At 38.2% G+C, this 26,215-nt stretch overlaps 1 protein-coding gene and 1 pseudogene across 1 annotated transcript; both read right to left on the bottom strand.

The window, feature by feature from the left end:
- Nucleotides 1–3,701: 3,701 nt before the first annotated feature.
- LOC101618160 lies at nucleotides 3,702–10,225 on the bottom strand (annotated as a pseudogene).
- A 15,009-nt stretch (nucleotides 10,226–25,234) lies between these two features.
- On the bottom strand, nucleotides 25,235–26,152 carry LOC101593565 (taste receptor type 2 member 140-like). The gene has a single exon (XM_004668642.2). The coding sequence runs from the start codon at nucleotides 26,150–26,152 to the stop codon at nucleotides 25,235–25,237; it is 918 nt and encodes a 305-aa protein (XP_004668699.2).
- Between the last annotated feature and the right edge of the window lie 63 nt (nucleotides 26,153–26,215).

The raw sequence follows: 26,215 nt of genomic DNA, 5'->3' as shown, positions 1-26,215 counted from the left end.
TATGCACCAGCACACCCTGCTTTCTATGAGTTAATTTAACTTCTTATTTCCCCAAATCAGAACAAATAACTGGCCTTGAAGGATGAAGCAAGAATGTTGCTGAGCAGACCAAGGGAAGGAGTTCAGTGCTCGCCTCACTCCAATCTGATATAGTACACTTATAAATGACAACAAGAGAGAAGAAAGAGCTTTTAAATCTTACGTAAGGATTGTGCCAGTTCAATCTTGAACACTTGCATGGAGACACATCACCTTAGGATGTCTACGTTAGTGGTACATTAAAAGTAACAAACACATTTGTCAGGAATGTAATAAGGTGCATCAACATTTGCACATCTCTGTTAAGTTCTGTAACATCTTCAGTCTGATCTTTATGTCATATACACTCCATGATTTATTCAGTCTCATTGTGTCCTCTGTGTTTTCCGCTATTAGGACAAAACAAACAAATGAACAAACAAAAATATGCTCTCAGCATTTTCAATAGTACCAGCATCACTGAAATGAGTCTCTTACCTTTCTTTCCCTTCTCAGTGGAGAAAAACAAAGTTGGCAAAATCAACCTTACTGAGTATAAAATTGTTGAAACTACTGGGATGTTCCAAAATAGCTGATTACTGCCCAAGTAACAAGAACATTTGTATTTTCTTGTGTGTTAAATAACCATGAACTAATCACGCTTTTATATGAGTGGCATTGACTTTTTCAAACTACAAGAGAGATCTAGAGAGATTTGAAACCAAGGAAATTCAATCATGTGGCTTTTTCTTTTTTTTTTTTTTTTTTTTTTTGTCTCTTGACAATGCAGGTGACAACTGCTATAATGACCCTGGCAAAGTTTTCAGAAATAATTTCTGCCATGATGAATTAACTGACTTTGGGAGAAGTAGTGTAAGCCTGATTGCTGATTGTGACTCATCCTCTGACCTAAATTTCTAACAAGCACCTGGCTTTTAAGTATATGGTAAAGTTCTCATTTTGGGGAGTATATTCTGGGGTCAATGTCAAACAAAATGGTACCACAGGAAACTGTTTCTCTTTAGAATGAATATCTGCAGCACTCTCAGGACAGTGACCATTCAGCCTGCCATACATCCAAAGTTTATGTCATGTCATGTGACAGAAGTTCATGATAAGTATGAAATGTAGATATTAACTTACTACAAATATATGATTTTGTGAAAACCAGGCTATTCTCCAGTCTAACAAGATACAATCATGATGGCATGAAGTTTAACAAAAAACACCAATGTCCCACAGCGATATTCAATTAAAAGATGTCACAGTCATGATTGGAAGATTTTGCCTATTAAAATGAAGATGGACTGCAGTATATAATTGAGTACTATATTGGAAAATGCGCTATGCCTTAATTGTGAATTATATCTTTCTGAACATGATAGATACCCAGAGAATTCTAAAATTAGTAGTAGTAAAATCATTTGAAAGTGAAATAATTCTAAGGATGTTTCAAATTAATAATTTGGGCCTCATACTCTGATGTAGTTACTTTGTCGTTGGTGGGACAAACATCTAAGCAGAAGCATTATGGTTGGACAAGGTTTATTTCAGGTTTACAGTCTCCAGGGGAAGTTTCATCATAGCAGAAAGAAAGCTGGCTCACGTCACCATGCATCCATAGCAGAGACATGACAGCAAGCTCTGAACACACCAGGCTGGATTCGACTCCACTTCCCAGGACCAATTTTCTGTTGCAATTACCTTCTCGTTGCTGGGATAAAACACCCATCCAAAAGCAGCTAATTAGAAGAAAGGGTTTATTTTTGCTTACAGTCTGAAATGGAAGCTTCATGATGACAGGGAAAAAGCATAGCATGAATAGAGGTGGGACACCCTCCCAGATACAGAGGTGGAAAACAGCATGAGGAGAGGGAGTCTCGCTTCTAGCAAGGGGGAGCGGTCAACAGCACCCGCCAAGCCACCCCCGGCAGCACCACTCCTTCTGCAAGGTTCCACCTCCCAAGTCATGAGCTGGGAATCAGGCATTCAGATCACGCGGGTTTATGTGAAATATCACACTGAAATGATGGATTTAGGAGTTCACTTCCAAAAGTGCATTGTTTTCATCTTATCTAGTATGTTAGGCCTGTTTTATACCTTAGAATTTGATCATATATTTTTCTCTTAAAGGGCTTTTATCAAGCTGTTTAAAAACAGAATCGCTATATTTCAATGACCTTGTGTCTTGTGATGTGTATTGTATGAGAGTATGGTGTGCGTTTAGTTTGCATGCATGTGTAGGTCGACTTGTGAGTGCCAACTTCCGCTTCCTTTGGGGAAGGACATCGCCTTCTCCACCACGTCTGTTTTCACTGGGTTAGTGTGCTCTCAAGCTTCTAGACAATTCTCCCATATCTGCACCTATTCTTGTCTGTAGGCATAATTGAGATTACAAATGCTGGGCAGAGCACTTTAATCCACTGAGCCATCTTAAAAGCCTCAAAATTGCTATCATGCATAGAAATTTACATTTTAAAACAATTTTAAATACCTGTAAATTAGGTCAAAGTGGATAGAAAATGTTTGCAAGATTATCATGTTATATTTGTACAGCCAAAGTTATCATTCAAAGCTAACATTAATACATAAGATTAGACTATGTGTTAATATACATACATCTATGATTAAATGTAGAGCAAATCTCATAGCCTTAACTTAAAGAAGTGTATTTCTTTTCCTATCATAACATTTTAACATTATACCTGTTATTTATTCCCTTACCAAATAAAATACAAGCTAAACTTTAACATTAACAGAAAATTCTAGAAAAATAAGTGGCATACAGTATTGGTTATAATTAATACCTATGCATATGAGATGTTATCTATTTATTATTTAGATAGTAATACACTGTATTAATTACTTTTGTAAACATTGGTCTACTGATTACTACAAACTTTAGACTCAGCTCTGTAACTTGTCTACCATGAGACTTATTTAATCCACTATGTCAGGCTTAAGCTTCTTTCATATTTCAGAACCCAGAGCATCTACTCTATACTGGCAACAATACAATTTCAAGTGAAATGATTTGGACTCATTTTTACTATTTCAACTGTCTCTTTCTTTAATATGTCTATTTCTAATAGTGCAAGATCAAAACTCTTGTCTTTTCAGATACCAAGTTGTTTTGATGCAAAGGCAAATTCTTATCATATCTTTTCAACATGGCAATTTATTTTCAATGAGAAATCTTCATGGTTATATAATCAATCTGGTATTAGTTCATTGAAGGGAAACTAGAAATCCTACTGCATGAATAAATATTACAAATAAGCATCTTATCTAAAACATGTCTTTTGGGCAGTTAGTTTTGATGATCTGATAATTGATTAGCCTATTCTCATAGATGATTTACTCTTTTTAATTTTTATTTATTTATTTTTTGAGGTAAGGTCTCACTGTAGCCCAGGCTGACCTGGAATTCACTATGTAGTCTCAGGGTGGCCTCGAACTCATGGTGATCCTCCTACCTCTGCCTTCCGAGTGCTGGGATTAAAGGTGTGCACCACCATGTCCAGCTTGATGATTTACTCTTAAAATCACTTTTACAAATGAGGGTAGGAAGAAGTGTGGGGGAGATGGCACAGAGTGCATCAACCTGTGGGTTTGGTTCATTTCCCATAATACGGCAGCTTTCCTATACATTTCACTAAGAAAGCCTATAATAAATGATAGCGCTAAACCTACATATCAAAAAGTAAAACATTCATTTTCACATTTCATTAATGTGTACAATTCTAATTACAATGTCTCTACATTACATGTGGGCATTTTCATACCTTAATATTGCACTTGTGAAGCTCCTGGTAGTCTTTTATACTGTGGTTAATTCTCACAATATCTTCATAAATATTGGTAGCAACTACAATGTTGCCATAAATTTGAAATCTAAGATTAAAAACAAAGCAGTGAAACAATTACATAAAATAGAAGAAAAACAATTATTTTGTAAGCTTCAAAACACTAGAAGAAGATATAGGCTTCCCTCTATATTGTCAAATGACTTGTATTTTGATTGTAGCTTATGATTTTCATCTGTATCTACACATATAGACAGATATTCCTATGTGTTGGACTTCCAATATTTCATAAATAATTTCATTTTTTTCTCTAGTTTTCTTTTCCTTCTAGTTAGGCCTGATTTTTCAATATCATTCATGTCTATGTCAGCATTGTTTACTTGTTAACAAACACTAGGGATTTGGATACAGAACTCTTTGGTGCTCTCCTTTTGGGACAACAGAAGAAGGACCATCAAGGTGCTTCAGGCCAGCACTCTTGGACCAAATGGGTAAAACTCATAATAACTCATAAGCTCATATGTTATATTTTATATACTTAAATTTTGAGAAGGGTTAATTGATGATTAAAATTTACATGACCAGGTGCTTGAAAGTTTCTTACATTTTAGTGGTCAATATTGATTCCCTTCTCCTTTAAACATATGAATAAGAAACCTAAGTACGTGCTGCTCAAGGTGAATTGTGTTTAGATGGTCCTTACTCTAAACACACCACTGTAAAACTCAGAAAGTGGGGCTGGAGAAACTGCTTAGTGGTTAAGACACTTGCCTGCAAAGTCAAAGGATCCAGGTTTGAGTCCCCGGGAGCCACATAAGCCAGATGCACAAAGTAGCACATGCATTTAGACTTCATTTGCAGTAGCTGAAGGCCTTGGTGTGCTCCTTCTCTGTCTCTCTTTCTTCCCATTTTCATCTCTCTCTCCGTCCCTCAAATAAAAATTTTAAAAAATTAATGAGACTCACCTCCTTGACAAAAAACAAAAAATCATAAAGTTAAATTCAATATAATATAAATGTAGAACCATTTGAAGATAACTTCTGTAAGCACATTTTCTCCAGAATACACAAGACAATCTCTGTAGTGTTTGATGAATCCAAGGGAATCTTCATCTTTGGCCATGCACTTCAGCCAACATAGCAATGAAAGCAAGGCCAGTCTCAGCTTACTATTTTCTAAAATCAGGACACATGAAGGGCCTGAAGGAAAAATTACCACCATTGTCAATGAGATCAGGTAGACCAGACTGTGTTCTATTTCATAAATGGAGACTTGTATAAGTAGTACCAAGAAGAAAGTGACATAAAGTGTGAGGAAAGTGGCTACCATCTACAATGCTCTGAGGTGGGCTATGGTGCTGGCATCTCTGCATCCCTTGCAGATGTCTCCACAGAGAGAAGATGATCAGGAGAAATGCTGTGAAGGACCCAGCAAGGCATATGTAGGTGATATAAAGTTCAGGAATGAAAGAGGCCTGAAAATTTGTACAGACTTATTAAAAATGGAATTGGGAGACAAACTCCTTTCTAATACACCAATCCAAACATCAGTAGGGCTGTCAATCAGCATGATATTTAAAACCAAGAGGACCAGGGGCACTATAAATGCCATGGAAATCACTTTTTGAACTCTCCACTTTAAGTATAGGAAAAGGGTTTGAAAAAAATGGCTATCTTAAAAAAAAATAAAAGTCACTTAGGCTGGTAGCAAGCCAGAGGCTGAAATGATTGCTCACTGTCCAGGCAGTATAAATTATATTCAGTATCTTTTCAGCAGTCAGTCGACCTGGGGAAAATGTAGACACTCAGCCACGCAGAAACATTACCCAAAGGAGAGCAATCGTGGAGATGCAGAACACTGAGGATTTGACCCACTGAAGAGATCTTCCTTCTTTTGTTCCAGTCCATGTAGTTCACCAGGACTATGAATCCATTTCCCAGACTCCCAATCATGAATTCCACAGTAAAAATATTATAAATGTGCTTGGCAGGACACCATCCATTCTCCTTAAGCCAGTGTCTCAATGCCAATGATCAGTTGGAATATTTCTTCTTTATTTTTTTGTTTTTATTTTTATTTATTTATTTAAAAGTGACAGAGAGAAAGAGTGGGGTGCCAGGGCCTCCAGCCACTGCAAATGAACTCCAGATGCGTGTGCCCCCTTGGGCGTCTGGCTAATGTGGGTTCTGGGGAATTGAGCCTCGAATCAGGGTCCTTAGGCTTCACAGGCAAGCGCTTAACCACTAAACCACCTCTCCAGCCCGAATATTTCTTCTTGATCTTATCTTTTATACTGTACATATATGGCTTGTGAAAGTTCAGTTGCTTTCTCCATGGTAAAAATGCACATGTACATTATCAAACAAGCAATATCAAGATTTGCAAGTGATTCACTTTTTAATCACGAAAATCTGTCATCCTCTATGCTGTAGCGGAACTTCATGCATATATTATTTGTGCTTAATGCACAGACGTCTACAAGACTGTCATAGAAGATGCAGGACACAATGATTCTAAGGTGCTGCCATGCAAATGCAGATAGGTTCATTTTCAACTTCATCCTGTCAACATTCATTAATTTGTTTATTTTAGTTTGAGAATTTAACACTACAAAATCCCGATGTATCTGAAAATCAATAGGAATCTTGAGTTAACATGGCACTTGTTAAGCACTAATTTTTTAATGTTTAATAATTCAGCCTGTAAAGTCAGATTGTATATGTTACTCAGTCTTGTTCTACAGAAGTGTGCCATTAAACAATATTGCCCACATGATCATTAATGAAAATAATACACATTTTCTATGTACAAAGTTATGCATATTCTGTCTCTCACTTTTATCACAAACATACTTTTATTTGGGTCAACATCCCCTATTTTACACATATTAATTTAGATTTTTCTTTTATTCTACATACATTATGTATGTACCTCAAAATTCATGTTGTTTTAGTGGTTGAGCAATGACTTTAAACTGTTTCCAGGTGCATATCACACAGTATTAAAGGCAGGTGTTCTGTAATATTCAGCTGTTACATCTGTGCTCTTGAAAACTAGAGAAACGACATGATTCAAACATTGGATGGATGAGTTCATCTGCACAGTAAGGGTTGGTAAGGGTCCTCCTCAATCTCTGCCTCTGCCTTAGCCAGAGAGCCCCTGTTCTACCAGTGTAAAAAGAGGTACAGACTTTATCCTCTGCACACACTCCAGCCCCAATCCTACCTCATGACCCTGATAATCGCACAGCTAAGTGAAGATGAGAAATAAGCATGGCACTATTGCTTCACTTCCAAACATAAGGAGTAAGCAAAGGACCAATGTCAGGATACAATAGTACTTGCAATGAAGGCCTTAGTGCATCTTATAACAGAGATTTCAAGGAAAGACTCAATGTGAAGTGCTAAGTCACTCTCAGGCTCCAAAAGCAAAACTGAACCAAAACAGTGAATGCTATGTACCTTAAAACTTCTAAAAAATGCCCCACTTCTAGGGAAAGACATATATAGACTCTTGATATCACCACAGGAGAAAATGTTAAGGATAAACTTCAAAGAGAAGCATTAACATACCAATAGCAGAGCGGAATGCTGTTCCCTTTGGCTCAGTCCCTTCCTAGTAGCAGGAGGAAGACCATGAGGAATGCAGGCAAGCCTTGGGATGAAGCTGAGTGGAGAGGTCGCTGCTACTGGAACTACATAGGTTTCTAGACTGAAGACAGGATGTGGGGCAGCAGTGTGGATGTCTCTATCTGAGGAGATTCCTATATCAGCTTCTTCCTAAACAGCTGTGCCTAGGGAAAGGCAGTCTTTCCAGGCAAGGTGAGCACAGCACTAAAAATGATTTGTATTTCAATATTTTCTTCATGGGCTGCTGCAGTAACCTCGGCATCCCTGGAAGAGAAGTGGGGTCACATGCCCACAGTCACTGACCTCCACAATGCTCATCAGCTCTTGTCCAGAGCGCTCCCGGAAAGAGACTATTTCCAGCACATGCTTCCTCCCCTGATGGTAGCCTGGCTTCAGATCTGCAGCAAGTGAACATGCACGGATGCCTCTGACACTGTGAGCAAAAGAAACCTGTCCTCCTGATCTCCTCTAGTGCAATTTTCATTGCAACTAAAAAGCTAATGAACACAGCGTACAATTAAGCATCAAACAAAAGTGAAAACCCCATTCTGCCTGCATAATTTTGACAATTTTGACAGTGCTAAGGTAGCTTATTCCTCATCATACATTCTGTAATAGCATTTTTCTATATATTTTTTTTTGAGGTAGGGTCTCGCTCTGGCCCAGACTGACCTGGAATTCACTGTGTAGTCTCAGGGTGGCCTTGAACCCACAGCAATCCTCCTGCCTCTGCCCCAGAGTGCCGCAATGAAAGGCATCCAACATTTTTGCCCAATTATTTTATATGTGGTGTACTGCAGGCCTTAGGATTCAGTAGTCAACAATGTACACATTATTTACTTCTTCATGGTGTTTGCCTTTCACTGGAGGAAATGAGTGATAAAGAAATTAATAGGAATGGCAGGGGAGATGGCCCAGCAATTAAAGGTGCTTGCTTGCAAAGCCTGCAAGCCTGGGTTTGAGTCCCCAATACTCACAATGTACAGGGTGACACATGCATCTGGAATCAGTTGCAATGGCTGAAGGTCTTGATATGCCTCACTCTCATTCTCCCTGTTTGCAAAAATAAAAATTAAATTAAAATTTGAAAAAAAATTAATTAAATAAAGAAATGTGGAGATGATGTATCTAAAGCTTTATATGATACTGTTAAAATAAAATGCAACTACCTGTTAGTTGTGTGGATCTCATTTCTGAAACCAAGTTACACATTCCTTTCCTCTAATAAAAATGTGTCCACATTTTTTCTCATTTCCATACTTTACGTAGGGAACTAGAGTTAAGTGCCCTTTGTCTACAGTATTGATTTCATAGCTACAATTTTAATATCTGCAAGCAGACTCACTGATACACGCAATAATTTCACAGAATTTTTATTGAGTATTGTTTTCTTTTCATTATTTTGTTTATTTGAGAGAAAGAACCAGACAGAGAAAGGGTGGGTATATCAGGGTCTCCAGTGACTATAAACGAACTGCAGAAGCATGGACCACCTTGTGCATCTGGTTTACATGGGTCCTGGGGAATTGAACCTGGGTTCTTAGGTTTCCCAGGTAAAAGTCTTAACCTCTAAGCTATTTCTATAGCCCTTGAGCATTGTTTTCTAATGTGGACATTTAGTGTATTCCCATCTTAGTTTTATTGTGCATTTGTGTGTGTAGGCACATGTGCACATATGTGCACATACTTGTGGAAGCCAGAGGACCATCTCAAGGATTACTCCTCACGAATACCAGTGAAAATTTAAAGAAATATTTTTCATTGATTTATTTATGACAGAGAGAGAGAATGTGTATGACAGGGCCTTTAACCACTACAAACAAACTCCAGATGCATGTGCCACCATGTGCATCTAGCTTATGTGGGTTCTGGGGAACTGAACCTAAGTCCTAAGGCTTCACAGGCAAGCACCTTAGCCACTAAGCAATCTCTCCAGCCCACTATTTTATTTTAAAGTCAGGATCTTTCATTCACTGGAACTCACCAAGCAGGCTTAACCGGCTAGCCAGGGGGTCCCCGTGATCCTCCAGTGTCCAGGGCTCCAGCACTGGTTTTACAAACATGTGCCACTCCTGCATTCTCATAATATTTTTCTTAGATTACATATATGAGAAAGTATGAGATCTTTGCATTTCTGAATCTGGTTTATTCTACTTCATATTCACTTCGCCTTACTTCCATTTTTTTTTCCTGAAAATGACAGTTTTAGGGAATATAGATAAATAATAGTCTACTGAACATGCCTGCCATGTTTATAATCCATTCATACACTGATGCGCCAGGATGATTCCATAACTTGATCACTGTGGAAAGTGCTGTGATAAACAGGGATATGCAGAGCTGTCTAATGTACACTGACTTTCATATCCTCAGCTACATGCACAGGACTGGTAGAGCTGGATCATATAGAAGTTATATTTTTAGATTTTTTTTCTTTTTTCTTATTTATTTATTTGAGAGAGAGAGAGAGAAAGAAAGAAAGAGGGAGAGACACAGAATGGATACACCAGGGCCTCCATCTGCTTCAAATGAACTCCATATGCATGTGCCACTTTGTGCATCTGGCTTACATGAGTCCTGAGGAATTGAAACTATGTCTCGTTTGGCTTTACAGGCAAGTGCCTTGACTGCTAAGCCAGCTTTCCAGTCTTATTTTTTTTTTTTTTATTTTTGAGGTGCCTAAATACTGGTTTTCATGTGGCTGCACTAGTTCACGTTCCCACTCACCATATATAAGTTCTCCTTTTCCTCCACATCACTGTCCTCACTCATTACTCTTTGTTTCCACGGTGCCCATTCTGACTAGGAGGAGAATGAATCCAGTGTTAGTTCTGATTTCGATGATGACTAAAGATGCTGAACATTTTTTTGCATATCATTGTTGCCCATTGGTACTTGATTACACAAATGTTTATTTGTTGCTTTTTTTGGTTTAATATGCCCATTGTATTTATAAGTTTTGTGCATAACAAATACTTTGGAGAAATAATTTAAAAGGAAAAAACTTTGATCATTGTTTCAAAGGTTTCAGTTCATTAATGACTTCTTCATTGCTCTGGAATTGCTGTAAGACAACATCATATTACAAACACGAATCTTGGGCTGCAATCAAGCAGATCTGCTCACCTTGTGACATCTGGGAGGCAGAAAGAGAGAGAAGAAAGGGCCAGAGGGCCTCATATCTTTCAAAGACCAACTTCCAGTGATGTAACTTAGGGACTGTTCCTCAAAAAACATAATACCGTACTTTTAAAAATCTGTCAAGTGACTCAACCATTTATTTGATAAGAGCCAACAGGACCCAATGACTCCTTCATAACTAGATTCACCACGTAGAGATCAACCCATGACTACATGGGTTTGGGGGGGTATTTTATGTACAAATTATAACATTCATATATTGACTGTTTTGTTTGGGAGTTGGGGCTGTTAAACTTTTTATGATAATTATATATTTTGGCTCTTAGACAACTCTCCAGTGAAAAACTGGAAGAGATTTTTTTTCCTCCTCATCTGTAGATAGCGCTCTCACTATTATTTCCTTACTGTGCAAAAGTTTTTGATTTTATATAATCTGATTTGTTGATTCTTGCTACTTTTTTGTGCAATTACAACCCTATTCAGAAAGTTATTGCTTCCTGTGCTAGTTTTGAAGTCCTGGTTCTTTATATTAAGGACTTTCACCTCTTTAGAGGGTTTTTATTTTTGTACAAAAAGAGAGATTATGGGCTGGAGAGATGGCTTAGTGGTTAAACGCTTGCCTGTGAAGCCTAAGAACCCCGGTTTGAGGCTCAGTTCCCCAGGTCCCACGTTAGCCAGATGCACAAGGGGGCGCACGCTTCTGGAGTTCGTTTGCAGAGGCTGGAAGCCCTGGCGCGCCCATTCTCTCTCTCTCCCTCTATCTGTCCTTCTCTCTGTGTCTGTCACTCTCAAATAAATAAATAAAAATTTTAAAAAAAAAGATTTTATAAAAAAAGAGATTAGAATCCAGTTTCAACCTTCTACATGTGGCTATTCAGTTTCCCAGCATCTGTTGCAAAAAGGCTATTTGTCAGGCTGGAGAAATGGCTCAGCAGTTAAAGCCTCTTACTTGCAAAGCCAGATAACCTGGTTTAAATTTCCCAGTACCCATATAAAGCCAGATGCATGAAGAGACACATGTGGCTGGAGTTCTTCTGCAATGGCAGGAGGCCCTAGTTTGCCCATACTCACTCTGACTCTCTCTCTCTCTCTCTTTCAACTAAATAATAAAAACAAAAAAAATTAAGGTTGTTTGTCTTCAACATGTAAAGAGGATTAAGTTTCCCAGGTTTTACTAGAAAAACTAAGGAATATTTGAAAATGAAGGGTTAGTAAAACCATACATAATTTCCATTACTCCTTTTGCAAAATTCTATTTTCATTAAAATAAATCCCAAGTGGTAATGATCCTTTCAGGCCATTTGTATATGATTGAATTTCATCTAGTAATTTAGATATTTCTAGCACATTTACTGTATTAGATTTTAAAACTTTAGTAGCTGACATGCAAACTTGATGAGCCCATATTATTCAGAGGTTAAGGCAAAGACCTGCAGATCCATGAAAGAGAATATGTCTTCATTTGCATGCTAGCAAATAAGCACTTGGCTTTTCACTCGACATCGGCTACAAAGAATTTGAGCCTATGGAAATGAAATAAGTTATATGTCGTAGTTACGTAGGGTTAGTTGAGGAATAACAAATTTTTATACAAAATACAATAGAAATGATCCCTTAGCATATGCTACTACTTTTCTGTTTATCAGTGGTAACAGAATGTAGAAGAAAGCAATAACTTTAGTGCATATAGAGAACATGCATGCTAACAGAATATGAGACAAGCTAATCTTGATTCAGGATGGTGGCAGAAGATGTGGAATTTGACTCCCAGATTGGTTCATTTTACTGGGTAGCATCACTACCATACCAGTACAAGAAGAAATTATTTCTGGAAACGTTTCCAGTTTGTTCCTATCACATATGCTTTTCTAAAATTTTTTGTTTGTTTTCATTTATTTATTTGAGAGTGACAGAGAGAGAAAGAGGCAGATAGAGAGAGAGAGAATGGGCGTGCCAAGACCTCCAGCCACTGCAAACGAACTCTGTTTGTGACTGATGGGAAGGAAAATTGAATTCTCATGTGCCAGGACTCACGTTAGCCAGGTGCCACAAGGGGCGCACGCACCTGGAGTTCTTTTGCAGTGGCTGGAGGCCCTGGTGCACCCATTCTCTCTCTCTCTCTCTCTCTCTCTCTCTCTCTCTCTCTCTCTCTCTCTCTCTCTCTCTCTCTCTCTCTCTCTCCCTCTTTCCCTGTCTCTCTGTCACTCTCAAATAAATAAATAAAAATAAAAATTAAAAAAAAGAAAGACAAACAGATCCAGGGGTGGGGCTGTGTGGAGTGGAGGCCGCTAGGTGGTGCCCAGCCGGGCTGCCCCCATCATGACAGTGTCCCCGAGACTCACGGCTGCAGCCGTGGAAACACCTCAGCTTCCACTTGAGCAGAAGATCCCAGGGAGAGACAGTGTTTTCCAGGTAAAGTAAGACGGTAATAAATAAAACAATAATCATTTATCCATAATGAGAAGTGGAAAGGTCTGCAGAGTGTTGAGAACCAGCTCTGACCATGCGTTAGGCAAACTGTTCTCTTTATGCCCTGATTATGCCCAAGAGGGTGGAGTAGAAAGCAGGCCCTTCCTTCTTCACTTCTTGGGCTATTGCATGAGTTACTGTTTTCACGTTCACAGAAACAACTTAAGGGAGTCGCAACTCATTTTGACTGGGGAGGCACAGCAGAACTCGGGGTGGCTGGGGCATGCGGAGGGGACTGCACACAGGAGGAGGCAGAGGGAGGGGACTCCAGCTGAAATCAGAGCCGGTCTGTAACTACTGGGGCCCTGCCACTAGGTGCCTGTATCTGACAGAGAGAACCCATTTGCAACAGGCTCTACCATTGCCTAGAGAACAAGCAGCACCAGCTGATGATTAAGTTTGTGACTCTGGGAGGCAGTTTACGTCCAGCCCATAACATTTTCTTCTGACCCACAGGCTCATGACCACCCCATAATATAAAATGTTTTCAGTCTAAGTTCACAATTTCAACAGTACCCAAGTCTAAAGTCTCTCCTGGAACTCAGGGCAATCTTACTATTATTATTATTTTTTTTTTTTGTAGGGTCTCACTCTTGCCCAGGCTAACCTGGAATTCACAATGTATTCTCAGGCTGGCCTCAAACTCACTGTGATTCCTCTTACCTCTGCCTCCCAAATGTTGGGATTAAAGTCTTGCACCATCATACGTGGCTTCTTTTATATATATATTTTTATATTTATATTATATATATATTTTTTTGGTCAAGGCAATCTCTTATCTATGAGCCTCTGTAGTTTCAAAACTCAAGTTACAAACTATGAGTATGTGATCTCACAACATAAACATCCTAGTTCCTGGGAAGAACAGGAGGTTAGCATAAGGAGACAGGCCACAGCAAGACTGAAACCCAACAGGATAAACATCAAATCCTACAAGAAAATGTTCAGCATTTGAGATTCAAGGTGGCATCCTCTGGGGACCCAAAGGGCTCCTTCTGCTCCCTGTGGGAGATGTGGCCTCTCTTGCGAACCAACTCTACTCCGTCAGAACCTGCAGTTTCCCTCAGTATACTTCCACATTCCTAACATCTGAACTTAGGGTGTGTGGTCACTGCTTTCACACTCCCAGTGCTTCATGCAGGGAATCTAAAGCTGCTACTCATTTCCTGACCTCACAGGATTTCCTTACCCTTAGTGCAAGTCTCTGTGAACGCACAGCTCTTGCATTCTGCACGCCTCCACAAGCAGCACCATGCAGACAATGCCAAGTTCTTCTAGGTCATGAAGATGCAGCCTGGTTTCCTATTCCCATGCTTCAGCAGCAGCCAAGTGCCTGGATGAGTGAACTTGGAAAATCCTTCTTTTGTCTGCCTTATCCAGCATCTATTGTTTCAGGCACTCTCCTTAAAAATAAATATTTTTCAAGTACATTTTAAGTTTCATACCCTAGAATTTTTTGGGGGGTGGGGAAAATGCTGCTTTTAAGGCACTATTGCTATTACCCTATCATAAAGAGAGAGAGAGAGGGTGCACCAAGGCCTCCAGCCACTGCAAACAAACTCCAGACACATGTGCCACCTTGTGCATCTGGCTTATGTGGGTTCTGGAGAATCAAGTCCTTAGGCTTCACAGGCAAGTGCTTAACCACTAAGATATCTCTCCAGCCCATAACTTAGTTCTTCTTAATTAAAATGAAATATGTCAGTGATAATATCAACCTCAAATGTGTATCTGTACTGAGTGATTTATTTCACAATCAAGTTATTTTACAGTAATATATTTCTGAGTTTCATTTGCCAAGAAATAAAGAGAAGCGATTGAGTCTTTCCTGTTTTTCATACATGCATATAAATATACGTACTCATATATTTTTCTATGACAGCCAGAGGAAATGATTGCTATAAGCATATTTAAAATATCTCAAAAAATGTATTCCCTAGAAAAATGGGCAGGAAGGATAAATGGTACAGGTTCCATCATGTGATTTCTGCTAGAAGTTAATGCTTCTCTTACTGATCCACAGCCAGTGCCCCTGCTATAGAAAGACTTCATTTCTTGTCTCCCAAATCATAACCAGTGAATGCTAAAGAGGAAAGAAGATTCCAGTATCTTTTCAAAACAAGAGAGCCAGCCAGGCGTGGTGGCGTATACCTCTAATCCCAGCACTTGGGAGGCATGGGTTGGAGGATCGCCATGAGTTCAAGGCCACCCTGAGACTACATAGTGAATTCAAGGTCAGACCTGGGCCAGAGTGAGACCCTACCTCAAAAAACAAAAACAAAAAAAGAAGCAAGAGAGCCAGTGCAGTGACTATCCTGTTAGAACTCTAGAGTTACACAAATGCAAACATAGAGTAAGTGGAAAATACTAAGAAAAACGATGCCTCTTTTACAAGATGTGTATACGTGTTTCAGTGATGAAAATTTTGGGTTCTTTGACATGAAATTGAATTTTTGTGGAATATTTATATGTGGAATAGATTAACTGACGTATAGGCCACAGATCCTATTACTTATGAAAACTGCTACATTAAACACAGTCATATTTGAAAAGATTGCAATGTATCTCTGATTCATCTTCCAAGATGAATTTTCTTTTTTTTAATTTTTTTAATTTATTTTTATTTATTTCTTTGAGAGCGACAGAGAAAGAGGCAGAGAGAGAGAGAGAATGGGTGCACCAGGGCTTCCAGCCACTGCAAACGAACTCCAGATGCATGCGCCCCCTTGTGCATCTGGCTAACGTGGGTCCTGGGGAATCGGGCCTCGAACCGGGGTCCTTAGGCTTCACAGGCAAGCGCTTAACCGCTAAGCCATCTCTCCAGCCCGCAAGATGAATTTTCTTTATATCCTTACATCTTTATTTTCCTTCTCTTGTGTTTATCACATAAAACATGAGGCAAAGTTCTCCTCCTGCCTTACTAGAAAAACTCATCTACATTTCATTTTATATGAAGGAAAATATGGTTGAAGAAATTGGTGTCCTTGAGCAAATAAAATCAGATGTCTAGTAGCAAACCTAGTGGCATTATGTTTAGCTACTGCCAGTCATTAGGAACTATAATTTTTACTTGTCCACTGTAAACCCCATTTTTAAAATCTTTATTTATTTATTTGAAAGGAAAGAGAGAGAGAATGGGTTCACCAGGGCCTCCAGCTGCTGTAAACAAATTCCAGATACATGCCCCACTTTGTGCATCTGGTTTTATGTGGGTCCTGGGAAATTGAACCTAGGTGGTTAGGCTATGCCGGCAAGCACCTTAACCACTTTACAATCTCTCCAGCCCATAAACCCCATTTTTAAAAAGTATGGATTTGGGAGAGAGAGAATGGGCATGTCTGCTGAAAACAATCTCCAGATGCATGCACCTCCTTGTGTGCATGTACTTAAGTGAGTGAGACCTGTAGATTCGAAAATGAGTTCTTAGGCTTCTCAGGCAAGCACTTTAACTCCTAAGCCATCTATCCAGCCCTAACCCCTATTTTCAATCACATTTGAGTGGCTGTGTGTTAACTTTGCCAAAACAAACCAGTTCCACCAAGGAACAAAATTGATTTCAGACAAACCAAAGACGTCAATGTAAGACCTCAAACTCTAAAATGGGTAGAGGAAAATGTAGGGATAATACCCAAGATATAGGCTTATGGAAGGATTTTCTGAGTAGGACCCCAGTAGCCCAGGAAATAAGGTAATCAATCAACTCATAAAACCAACAAATATTGTACAGCTAAGAAAAACAACAGCCAAGAGAAAAAGGCATCCTACAGAATGGGAGAGAATCTTTTCCAGCTGTATCTTTGACAGAGGATTTCTATCTAAAATATGTAAAGAAACCCCAAAAATCAAAACAATAAGAATTCAGGCAACCCAAATTTAAGAAATTCACTATTGAACTGAACAGAGATTCTAAAAACAGAAAAATACAAATGGCCACCAAATATCTTTTTTAAATGTTCAACATGTTTAGCCATCAAAATAATGAAAATTAAAGATAATATGAGATTGTGTCTCACTTTGATCAGAATGTCTATCATTAAAAAAATTGTGTAACAATTATTGGCCAAATGAGGGGAAAGAAGAGCCTTAATCCAGCGTTAGTAGAAACAGCATTTTTCCTGTAAAAACAAGCATATGCCTCCCTTTTTGGCCATTAGTAGGTTTAGTCCTCTCCTGTTTTGTAGGCCATCCTGCCTCTGCAAACATTAGGGGAAGTTGGGGCCCAAATACAAGTTCCAGAAGGAGACATTGGGAAAAGCTGGATGGGGATGAGGAAGGTGGCTGAACAATTTTTTAAGGTCGTATGGGCAACTGTACTGCAAGCAGCCAGGAAGGCAAAGCCAGAAATCCTCCACAAGGGAGGGAATTGTTTAGCAGGGTGAAGACCATTTTAGGAACAGTCCTCAGGGGTAGGACACTCCCTGGAGAAGTGATTGTCAGTGTCCCCCTGTTGGGACAAATATTTTAGGTCCCTCGCTGATACACAAATGGGTCTTTTATCATCTTGAGGGAAGACACATCCAAACCCTCTCCCTGCTGTGAGGAGTGGGTCTGGTCCTCTCCAGGTCCCAGTCAATGGGTCCCTCCATCTTACCCAGGTAGAACTGTAGGTAACAGATGAGGACCAATGTTTTTGCAAGGGGATAATTGTTTATCTTCTTTAGAAAAATTTAAAAATATTTAGGGTAAATAATGCCTTTTTTAGTTGGTCGTGTGGGGGTAAGGATTCCCCCTTTTGTTTTTGTAATTGAGACTTGAGAGTCTGATTATCCTATCTTTAAAATTTTTGTACTATGGTAGTATAAGCCTTATATATGAGGTATGGAAAGTAGACATATCTTATATTTTAAATATCTAATACTTATAAATATCTCACATTTTAAATATTTAACATTTATAAACACAGGCAGAACCTGGTACCAGTCTTGAAAACAGTACCAATTGATTTATAGACTAACTCATTTAACATAGAAATTTTTAGCACCTGTGTTTGAAAACATTTCTGATTAGTTTAGACACCTGTGTTGGTACAAATTACCCAGAGCACATTGGAAACAGAACCATAGAGTTTAATAATTTTTTAAACCAAAACAGCTAGCTAAATTTTAATATAACCCTTGATAACTCTTTTTGAAAGAAAAAACATTATTTCACAACCCATGATTTTGGCTTAAGCTTGATAGTTACTGATTTTATGTGCCACAGAAACTTTTATTAACATAAAACAATTTTATGTTATACCCATGACTTAAATTTGATAAAGCTTAAGCAAGATATCCTAACATATCCCAGGAAGATGAAAGTCATCATTACTAAAATTAAATCACTTACACCTAAGTGATTAAACCTAGTTATGACCATTCAATAGAATTAGCATAAATAAGACAGAAGCTATTTTTAAAGTTACAATGATTTTAGGTATGAGTACTTCACTTTTGGAAAATAACCACTTTTACGTGAGCCTTTATCTTAAGAATAGTTAAAACCTTGATGAAAAGAGGAATGTAAGGGTGCCTTAACAGATATTGTGCCTCCTCCTCTGAAGCTGCAGTGGGGAGATTCCTTTGATAGCTACCAAGAATTCTGTGACCCTGAGCCTGACCCTTTTGGACCATATGTAACTACCTAATCTCAGGAGACAGTTGACTGTATTTCATCTTATTTGCCAGAACCATGCACTCAAGGAACCAAATTTCTAATACTTTTTCTGTTGAAAAGCCTTTAGTGCATCTAATTTAAATCTCATGTTCATATGACTGTTGAATGTTCCAAAGTATCATCCATTAATAGCACATTTATTCAATGCCAAGAAATAATCAGGTCTTCTAGCAAGTGGATTTACAGTAATGTACTTGAGAATCTTTCTATATCTTAAATAGCCTGGCTGGGTCGTAGAGACACTGTGTGCCTTCTGCAAAGCTTCCTGAAGTCTTGTCACTGATGAAGAAGGAAATGCTACATTTTCATGTGCTTGCATGTGAACATCTACTAATTTGACTTTTGTCTTATCTGCATGCACCAGTCTGTCCTCCTGAGTTCTGAAGAAGTTCATCAGAATTCTGACACTATTATAGACAATGAAAATGTGGCAGTTCCTGAGCAATGAGTGAGGGTTTGTACAGCTTACAAAGTTAGATATGCCTAGGAACTGATTCAGATGTTACAGTCAAAGCTCTTTCTGTGTAGTGCTGGAGTTGTCTAATCTAATGACCTCTTCTATGTATCAACGAAATACATAGTTTTACCTCAAGCAACCACGCTCTCAATAAGGAGAATATTTATAATCAAGAACAAAATGGTTATACTGGTTACAAAATGGTGACCTGGCCATCTGACTTCTAATACTTTGTGTTTAGGTAGAAAAAGAAGAACTTTTAGAAGAGCAGAGAAATGTCGCGTGGTTGTGATAGCTCATGTGGCATGAAGTCTAATCCCTGACAGCACAGCCTCACTGATGGTCCCACAAAGGTTAAATTGAAAGAGTGAGAGCTTCAGTTCAGTGTAATGTGTTCATGAGAGAGCAGCTGAACAGGAGTAATTGTCTAATAGATACTACAACCCAAAAGAACAGTGAATAAAACAGGCAGAGAGAAAATACGCACTATACTGCATGCTACAAAAAATATACAAATTAACCAGCCTTTTATTTGCTTTTATTGTCGTGCATGCCATTTAGTTTAGTTGTGATTTCACTTGTGTTTGCTTTATTCTTTTGACATAGCTACATCAGTGATGGTCTTCCTAGTGCTAGAGAATGGCTGGTGTTTTGGCTGGCATTTCAGAAATGTTTCTATTTGGAATAGCCTGCATTGCCAAGTGTAACCCAGAAGTAAGAAATTTGAGCAATTTGTATATTTAGTGTTTTTTTTTAATTTTTGTTGGCTTATTAACCCTTCTACAATTCCTTCCTCACTAATTTCCCTCAAATATTCATGCATTTATTTTCAAAATAAATATCATTTCATAACTGTTATAAATATTTACTTTTATTGGAATAGTAGTAAATAAGACTTATATAATCTGCTGAAAGACTTTATTTATTTATTTGTAAGCAGAGAGGGACAGACAAGGGATGGGAGAGGGTACGGATGTGCCATGCCTCCAGCCACTGCATTTTTCCCTACCTTCACCTCTCCTTTGTGATTTGTTATTAAAAATTTTAAAGGTCACTACACAAAACACACAATTGACAGGCACAAGTGTGTGGCTGTGTGCGTGTGTGTGTGTGTGTGTGTGTGTGTGTAAATATGCACACGCAGGTGCACATATCTTATGCACACATGCAGTGGCCATGTTAAAGCCATTCTGTGTTCTTTACTGTTTGTGCACATTGCTACCTTGAGGCAGAGTATCTTACTCAGCGTAGAAACTGTCTTTTTTCAGTTATGCCGTCTGACTATTGAGTCCCAGAAATCCCCCTTCCCAGTTTACCCCAAGGCCCGGTCACAGGCATGAGTGGCCATACCTGGCTTTTTACGAGGTTCTGGAGTTTTACGTAGGTCCTTACACTGCTATAGGAAATAATTGAGTCAGTGAGTGAAATCAGACAAAAATCCACTCAGAGAGATGTAAACAGCCGTTATTCACACATGGACTTTTTTTTTTTTTAATTTATTTATTTGAGAGCGACAGACACAGGGAGAAAGACAGATAGAGGGAGAGAGAGAGAATGGGCGCGCCAGGGCTTCCAGCCTCTGCAAACGAACTCCAGACGCGTGCGCCCCCTTGTGCATCTGGCTAACGTGGGACCTGGGGAACCGAGCCTCGAACCAGGGTCCTTAGGCTTCACAGGCAAGCGCTTAACCGCTATGCCATCTCTCCAGCCCACACATGGACTTTTGTAGGTAATGACAGAGAAAGCCAAAGGCCCTGAACTCAGATTGTACTGGAGTAGTATGCCTTTTACAATCCGTTGAATTCTTCTGTACTTGGAGAGGGTAGAGATTTACATCCTTGAGTGCATGGTTCTGTCAAATAAGATGAAATACAGGCAGCTGTCTCCTGAGATAAGGTAGTTACCTATGGTCCAAAAGGGTCCAGCTCAGGGTCACAGAATTCATGGTAGCTATCAAAGGAATCTCCCGACTGCATCTTCAGAGGAGGAAGGGTACCCTTATGTTTCTTCTAGATACATTGATCATACTCCATCTAAGATAATATAGCTAGAAACATTAGATATATGATATTTCTTCAATAGTTTATTCACAGCATGGACTCTTGCCTGTTGTGCCATTTCCACAGCCCTATATACCAAAATTTTGCTATTCTAATTTATTCCATTTAATAAAATGACTACTTATTTCTTTATGGTTTCATTGGATTTTTCATGGTTAAGTATTGTGTCTATAGGGAAAGTAAATTTCATGGTCATTTACACTTAAATTTTTATGAGTTTATGTCACATCATTGTGCTAGTTAAAATGCTAATAATTCTAAGTTCTCTTATTCCTTGAATTATTAACAAATTTTATAAATTTCACACTTAATCATAATGTTCTAGTACATGTTTTAATATATCTGTTATGGAATTATTAGCAGTTCCTTTTGTAATAGTGGTTGTAGGAATTAGAATTCCTTCTTTGGCTTCAGAGTTCGATGCCCTTAGAATTCCTTCTTGATGTACCTTTTGGGATTAAAAAAAGAAGCATATTTTGAAGAGTCCTGGTACCAGAAGAAAGACATCTTCCTGAGGAAAGATTGTCTCCCAGTTCACACAAGTAGGGAAACCTGTTAGATGTGAATACAAATACATATTTATTTTGTTTTATACCATCTTGTCTGTATGTTAACCTGGTATGGAAAAGCATGAGAATTTGTCTTTATAGCTTTTACCAAAAGTATATATATATTATGTAATATATATATATAATTAATATATATTAATTAATATATATATAGTATATATTAATTTAACCAGTGACCCTCTAGCCATTGCAAATGAATTCCAGATGCAGGTTCCTGCTTGTGCATTTGGCTCACATGGGCACTGGGAAATTGAACCTGGTCCTTAAGCTTTGTAGGCAAGTGCCTTAACTGACTAGCCATCTCCCCAGCCCCCCTGTGGCTTTTTTTTTAATTATTTATTTATTTATTTGAGAGTGACAGACACAGAGAGAAAGACAGATAGAGGGAGAGAGAGAGAATGGGCGCGCAAGGGCTTCCAGCCTCTGCAAACGAACTCCAGACATGTGCGCCCCTTGTGCATCTGGCTAACGTGGGACCTGGGGAACCGAGCCTCGAACCGGGGTCCTTAGGCTTCACAGGCAAGCGTTTAACCGCTAAGCCATCTCTCCAGCCCACCCCTGTGGCTATTTAAAGAGTCTTATGTTTCACTAGTCTACCTGAATGATAACAACATTTTCTTAAGATGAAAGAACTTAACAAGGGTTCTAGCCAAGCTAAATCAACAAATTGTCTCATTTTTCACGCCATGAACATCCTAGAGTCAGGCAGGTGGCATTGGTGTACTAAGCAGTGGTACAACCCCTTAGAACATGGGAAACAGTGAATGAGCATCTTCAGTTCTCTGTGGCCTAAAATAGTCAGGATAGCACAAGGCAGCATGTTGTTACAACTGTCTGGGAATACTCCTGTGTACAAACCTGCCAGTAGTGATTATGCATTTTTCAGCCATAAGATTATAGATTTTTAAGGAACTTACACAAGAAGTTAGTGAAAACTAATAGATACATAAATTAATTAATTAATCAATCAATTAATTAATTAATTAACATACATACATACAAACCACATAACTTATTGCTCTTAAGACCCCTTCACACTTGGCAAGAATGTTGCAGGATTGGACCTCTGAGAAGGATTAGTGCTCTATCATGGCACAGAACCCCTGGCTCATGAGCCCAAATATTAGGTTCTTGTCCACGTTACCAAATAATTGACATACAAGGTCACAGAAGGATGTGTCATGAGATTTTAGTAAGGATAGGTTGAAAACAGGATGCAGAAATAGCAAAAAAAGATAATAAATAAATAAAATTCTTCCCTCTCAGAATTACTGGTAATGGAGAGGAAAATACCAGGGAAGAATTTTCCTCACATGGGGAATAGAATTTTCTCCTTGGGGAAGAATGCTTTAGGGGAAGGAACTCTCACTCATGGCTCAGGTCCACTAATAACACGGGTTTTATTAGTGTACTCCTTGCAAAAAAAAAGAAAAAATTCTCTCTAATATAATGCCATATAAAGATCACAAAGTTAAAGAGAATAACATGTTTATTGTTAGAATAATATATTGCCCACATACAAAGACAAATTACCACAACAATTACTTAGCATTTTGAATCTTTGAGTCATTTCATTATATAAACCAATGCAAAGATATGTTACAGGTAATTCAAACTAGAAAGTAAAGAGGCATAATATTATATAGAGGAATATATATTTTTAATCAACAAAGACAAGAGAATGTGATTAATCCCAAAGCATATGTAAAAGTTCAGGACATAAATCATTTAATTAAGCATATAAATAAAAATAATCAGGAACTGGAGAGGTAGCTTAGAGGTTAAAGCACTTGTCTGAAAAGCCTAATGACTTGGGTTCATTTACCAGTACCATGCAAGGAAGACGCAGTTCCTTTGCAGTGGCTGGAGGCCCTGACACACATATTCTTGTTCTCTCTCTCTCTTCTCTCTCAATGCTTGCAAATAAGCAAATAAAATATTTGTAAAAATAATAATTAGTAAGCTGGATATAGTGGCGCATGCCTTTAATCCCAGCACTCAGGAGGCAGAGGTAGGTAGATCACAGTGAGTTCAGGCCAATCTGACTACATAGTGAATTCCAGGTCAGCCTGAGCCTGAGACCCTACCTTGAAAAACCAGTAACAATAATAATAATAATAATTAGTGTACACTATTGTATGCAAATTATCTAAGCACAATATATTATGAAAACTTGAGATCATTTAACATGAACACCAAAAGAACCCATCATTTTATAACTTTTTTTCTTGTGTATGTATGTGTTTGGGCTATGTGGGGTGCTATGTTTCTGTGTACACACAACGTAGTGTGTGTGTGTGTGTATGTGTGTGTGTGTGTGCCATATGCACATATATGTACCCGTGTAGTGGCCATTTTGCTCCTCAGCAGTGGGTGTGCTACTCAATGTTTCCTTATTTGACTCAGAGCCCGTCCATATTTCTCAGAAATACATGTAGCAAAGATATTAAATCATGTGTTTTTCAATGACTGAATATATGAAGTAATAATTAGGAGAAAAACAAATGTGTACATAACCATTAACTTTGAAAGGATTTCTTTATAAAAATAAATTATGATCAAAGGAGAAAGTGTGAGGGGGGGAGGTATTACCATGAGATATTTTTTATAATTATGGAAAATGTTAATAAAAATTGTGAACATTTTAAAAAAGAAAAAAAAATTATGAGTACATAATTCTTCATTCCTAAAAAATATATAAGATAATATATGACTGAAAATTTATTAAGGCCAACATAAGGGACATGATTCTGTTACCTCTCCTGCATTTCAACTATCTAATTAAAACTTCCACATATTTTCCTTAATGAATTTTGATTACTGTCACAGAACTGTATTTTTTCATGTGCTCATAACTAAAGTTCAAGTTAATTACATAGTTGTAACATATAAATTGCTCTAAATGTCTTTTCTAATAGCAACATGGTTGTTTTTCATCTAAGTAAAAGAATATAAAGCAACAAAATAAGAATTTCACATTATGATATTCATTAAAAAGACTACTATCATTCAGTATTTAATATGTTGCATTTAAAAATTAAAATGGACAAAACTATAAATGTCTCCTTAGGATCCATTTCACATGTGCTTGTATACACACATATATTATACATTATAAGTTTTACATTTAAAAATATCATGAAGATTCATATTAAGAAAAATATACAATTTATCAATACAAAGTAGTCTTGTAATTATGTGTTTTTTACTGATATATCCCTGTGTACAAATTTTAGTAAAAATTCCACATACTTGTAAAAATGTCTATTTATAATGTATTGAATTGGTTTCTCTTCCAACCATAAATTTTCAACATGTGCAAAGTTATAACAGAAGAAGAAAATGGGAAAAGAAATAGTCATAACATACAAAGATTTTAAATGTCCCCAAAAGGAGATTCCAGAAGGTTTTAGGAAGCAACGTGGTGCTGCTATGAGACTTTGCCCCTCACGCACCACAGCCCCGTGAGGGCAGCTGGTCTCAGCTTACTGTCGGCCAGGATCAAAACACACGAGTGGCCTATAGAAAACGCAGTTCCGATAATCTGGTCATAGATGATAATAGTACGTTCTTCCAAAGTTTTAAACTTTGAAATTTGTATGATGAGGAGCAGAAGGAAAATGGCATACAGCGGAAGGAATGACATCATGGTCCTCAAGGCTGTGATGTGGGCCGAGGTGCTGCCGTCTCTGCCTGCCCCGAGGTTGTGCTGCATCTTCTTCATATGTTTCCGCAGGGAGACGATGAGCAGGACGCACGTTGTCAGGGACACGGTGAAGGGCAGGGCTGTGAATGCAGAACAGGTGAATAAAAGGACTTTGGTGACTTGTGAGGCGTTATTCCAACTAGAACTGTAGGATTTGTTGCTTGTGGATCCATCAGCCGAGAAATCAACATATGCATTTGTCATGACAACATTTAAAGACAAGAGGAGCAGAGACACCAGCAGCGTCATCAAAACCACCTTTCTAACCCGACACGTTAGGGAATGAAAAGTAGAGCTGCAAAAATTGGCTACTTTGAGGAAATAAAAGATGCTGAGGCAGGTAGCAAGCCAGTTGCTGAAATGATTGGCAACGACCCAGGAGATACAAATCATTCTTATAATTATGTTACTCATAAACAAACCTGGATAATGTAAAGACAATGCTATGCCTATGAGAACTAACCAAAGCAGAGCAATTCTGAAGATGGCAATAAGAGTGAGGATTTGATCCACTGTAGAGAGCTTCCTTCTCTTGGCCCAGTCCATGCAGTTCATCAGGACTATGAATCCATTTCCTAAACTTCCAATTATGAATTCTGTACTGTAAACTTTCATAAGCATACCATATGTGGTATGATCCATTCCCTGTAAAGTAGTGCCAAAATTTCTGATAATTTTTCTGTTGAAAAACTTGTTAACGTATTC

Source organism: Jaculus jaculus, chromosome 23 (genome assembly GCF_020740685.1).
Source record: "Jaculus jaculus isolate mJacJac1 chromosome 23, mJacJac1.mat.Y.cur, whole genome shotgun sequence".
Classification (NCBI taxonomy): domain Eukaryota; kingdom Metazoa; phylum Chordata; class Mammalia; order Rodentia; family Dipodidae; genus Jaculus; species Jaculus jaculus.
The sequence above is the reverse complement of the archived record's forward strand: the minus strand, read 5'-3'. Positions and strand labels throughout refer to the sequence as shown.

Coding starts and splice junctions, on each gene's coding strand:
- LOC101593565 (XM_004668642.2), bottom strand. CDS start 26,152: ATGGATCATACCACATATGGTATGCTTATGAAAGTTTACAGTACAGAA.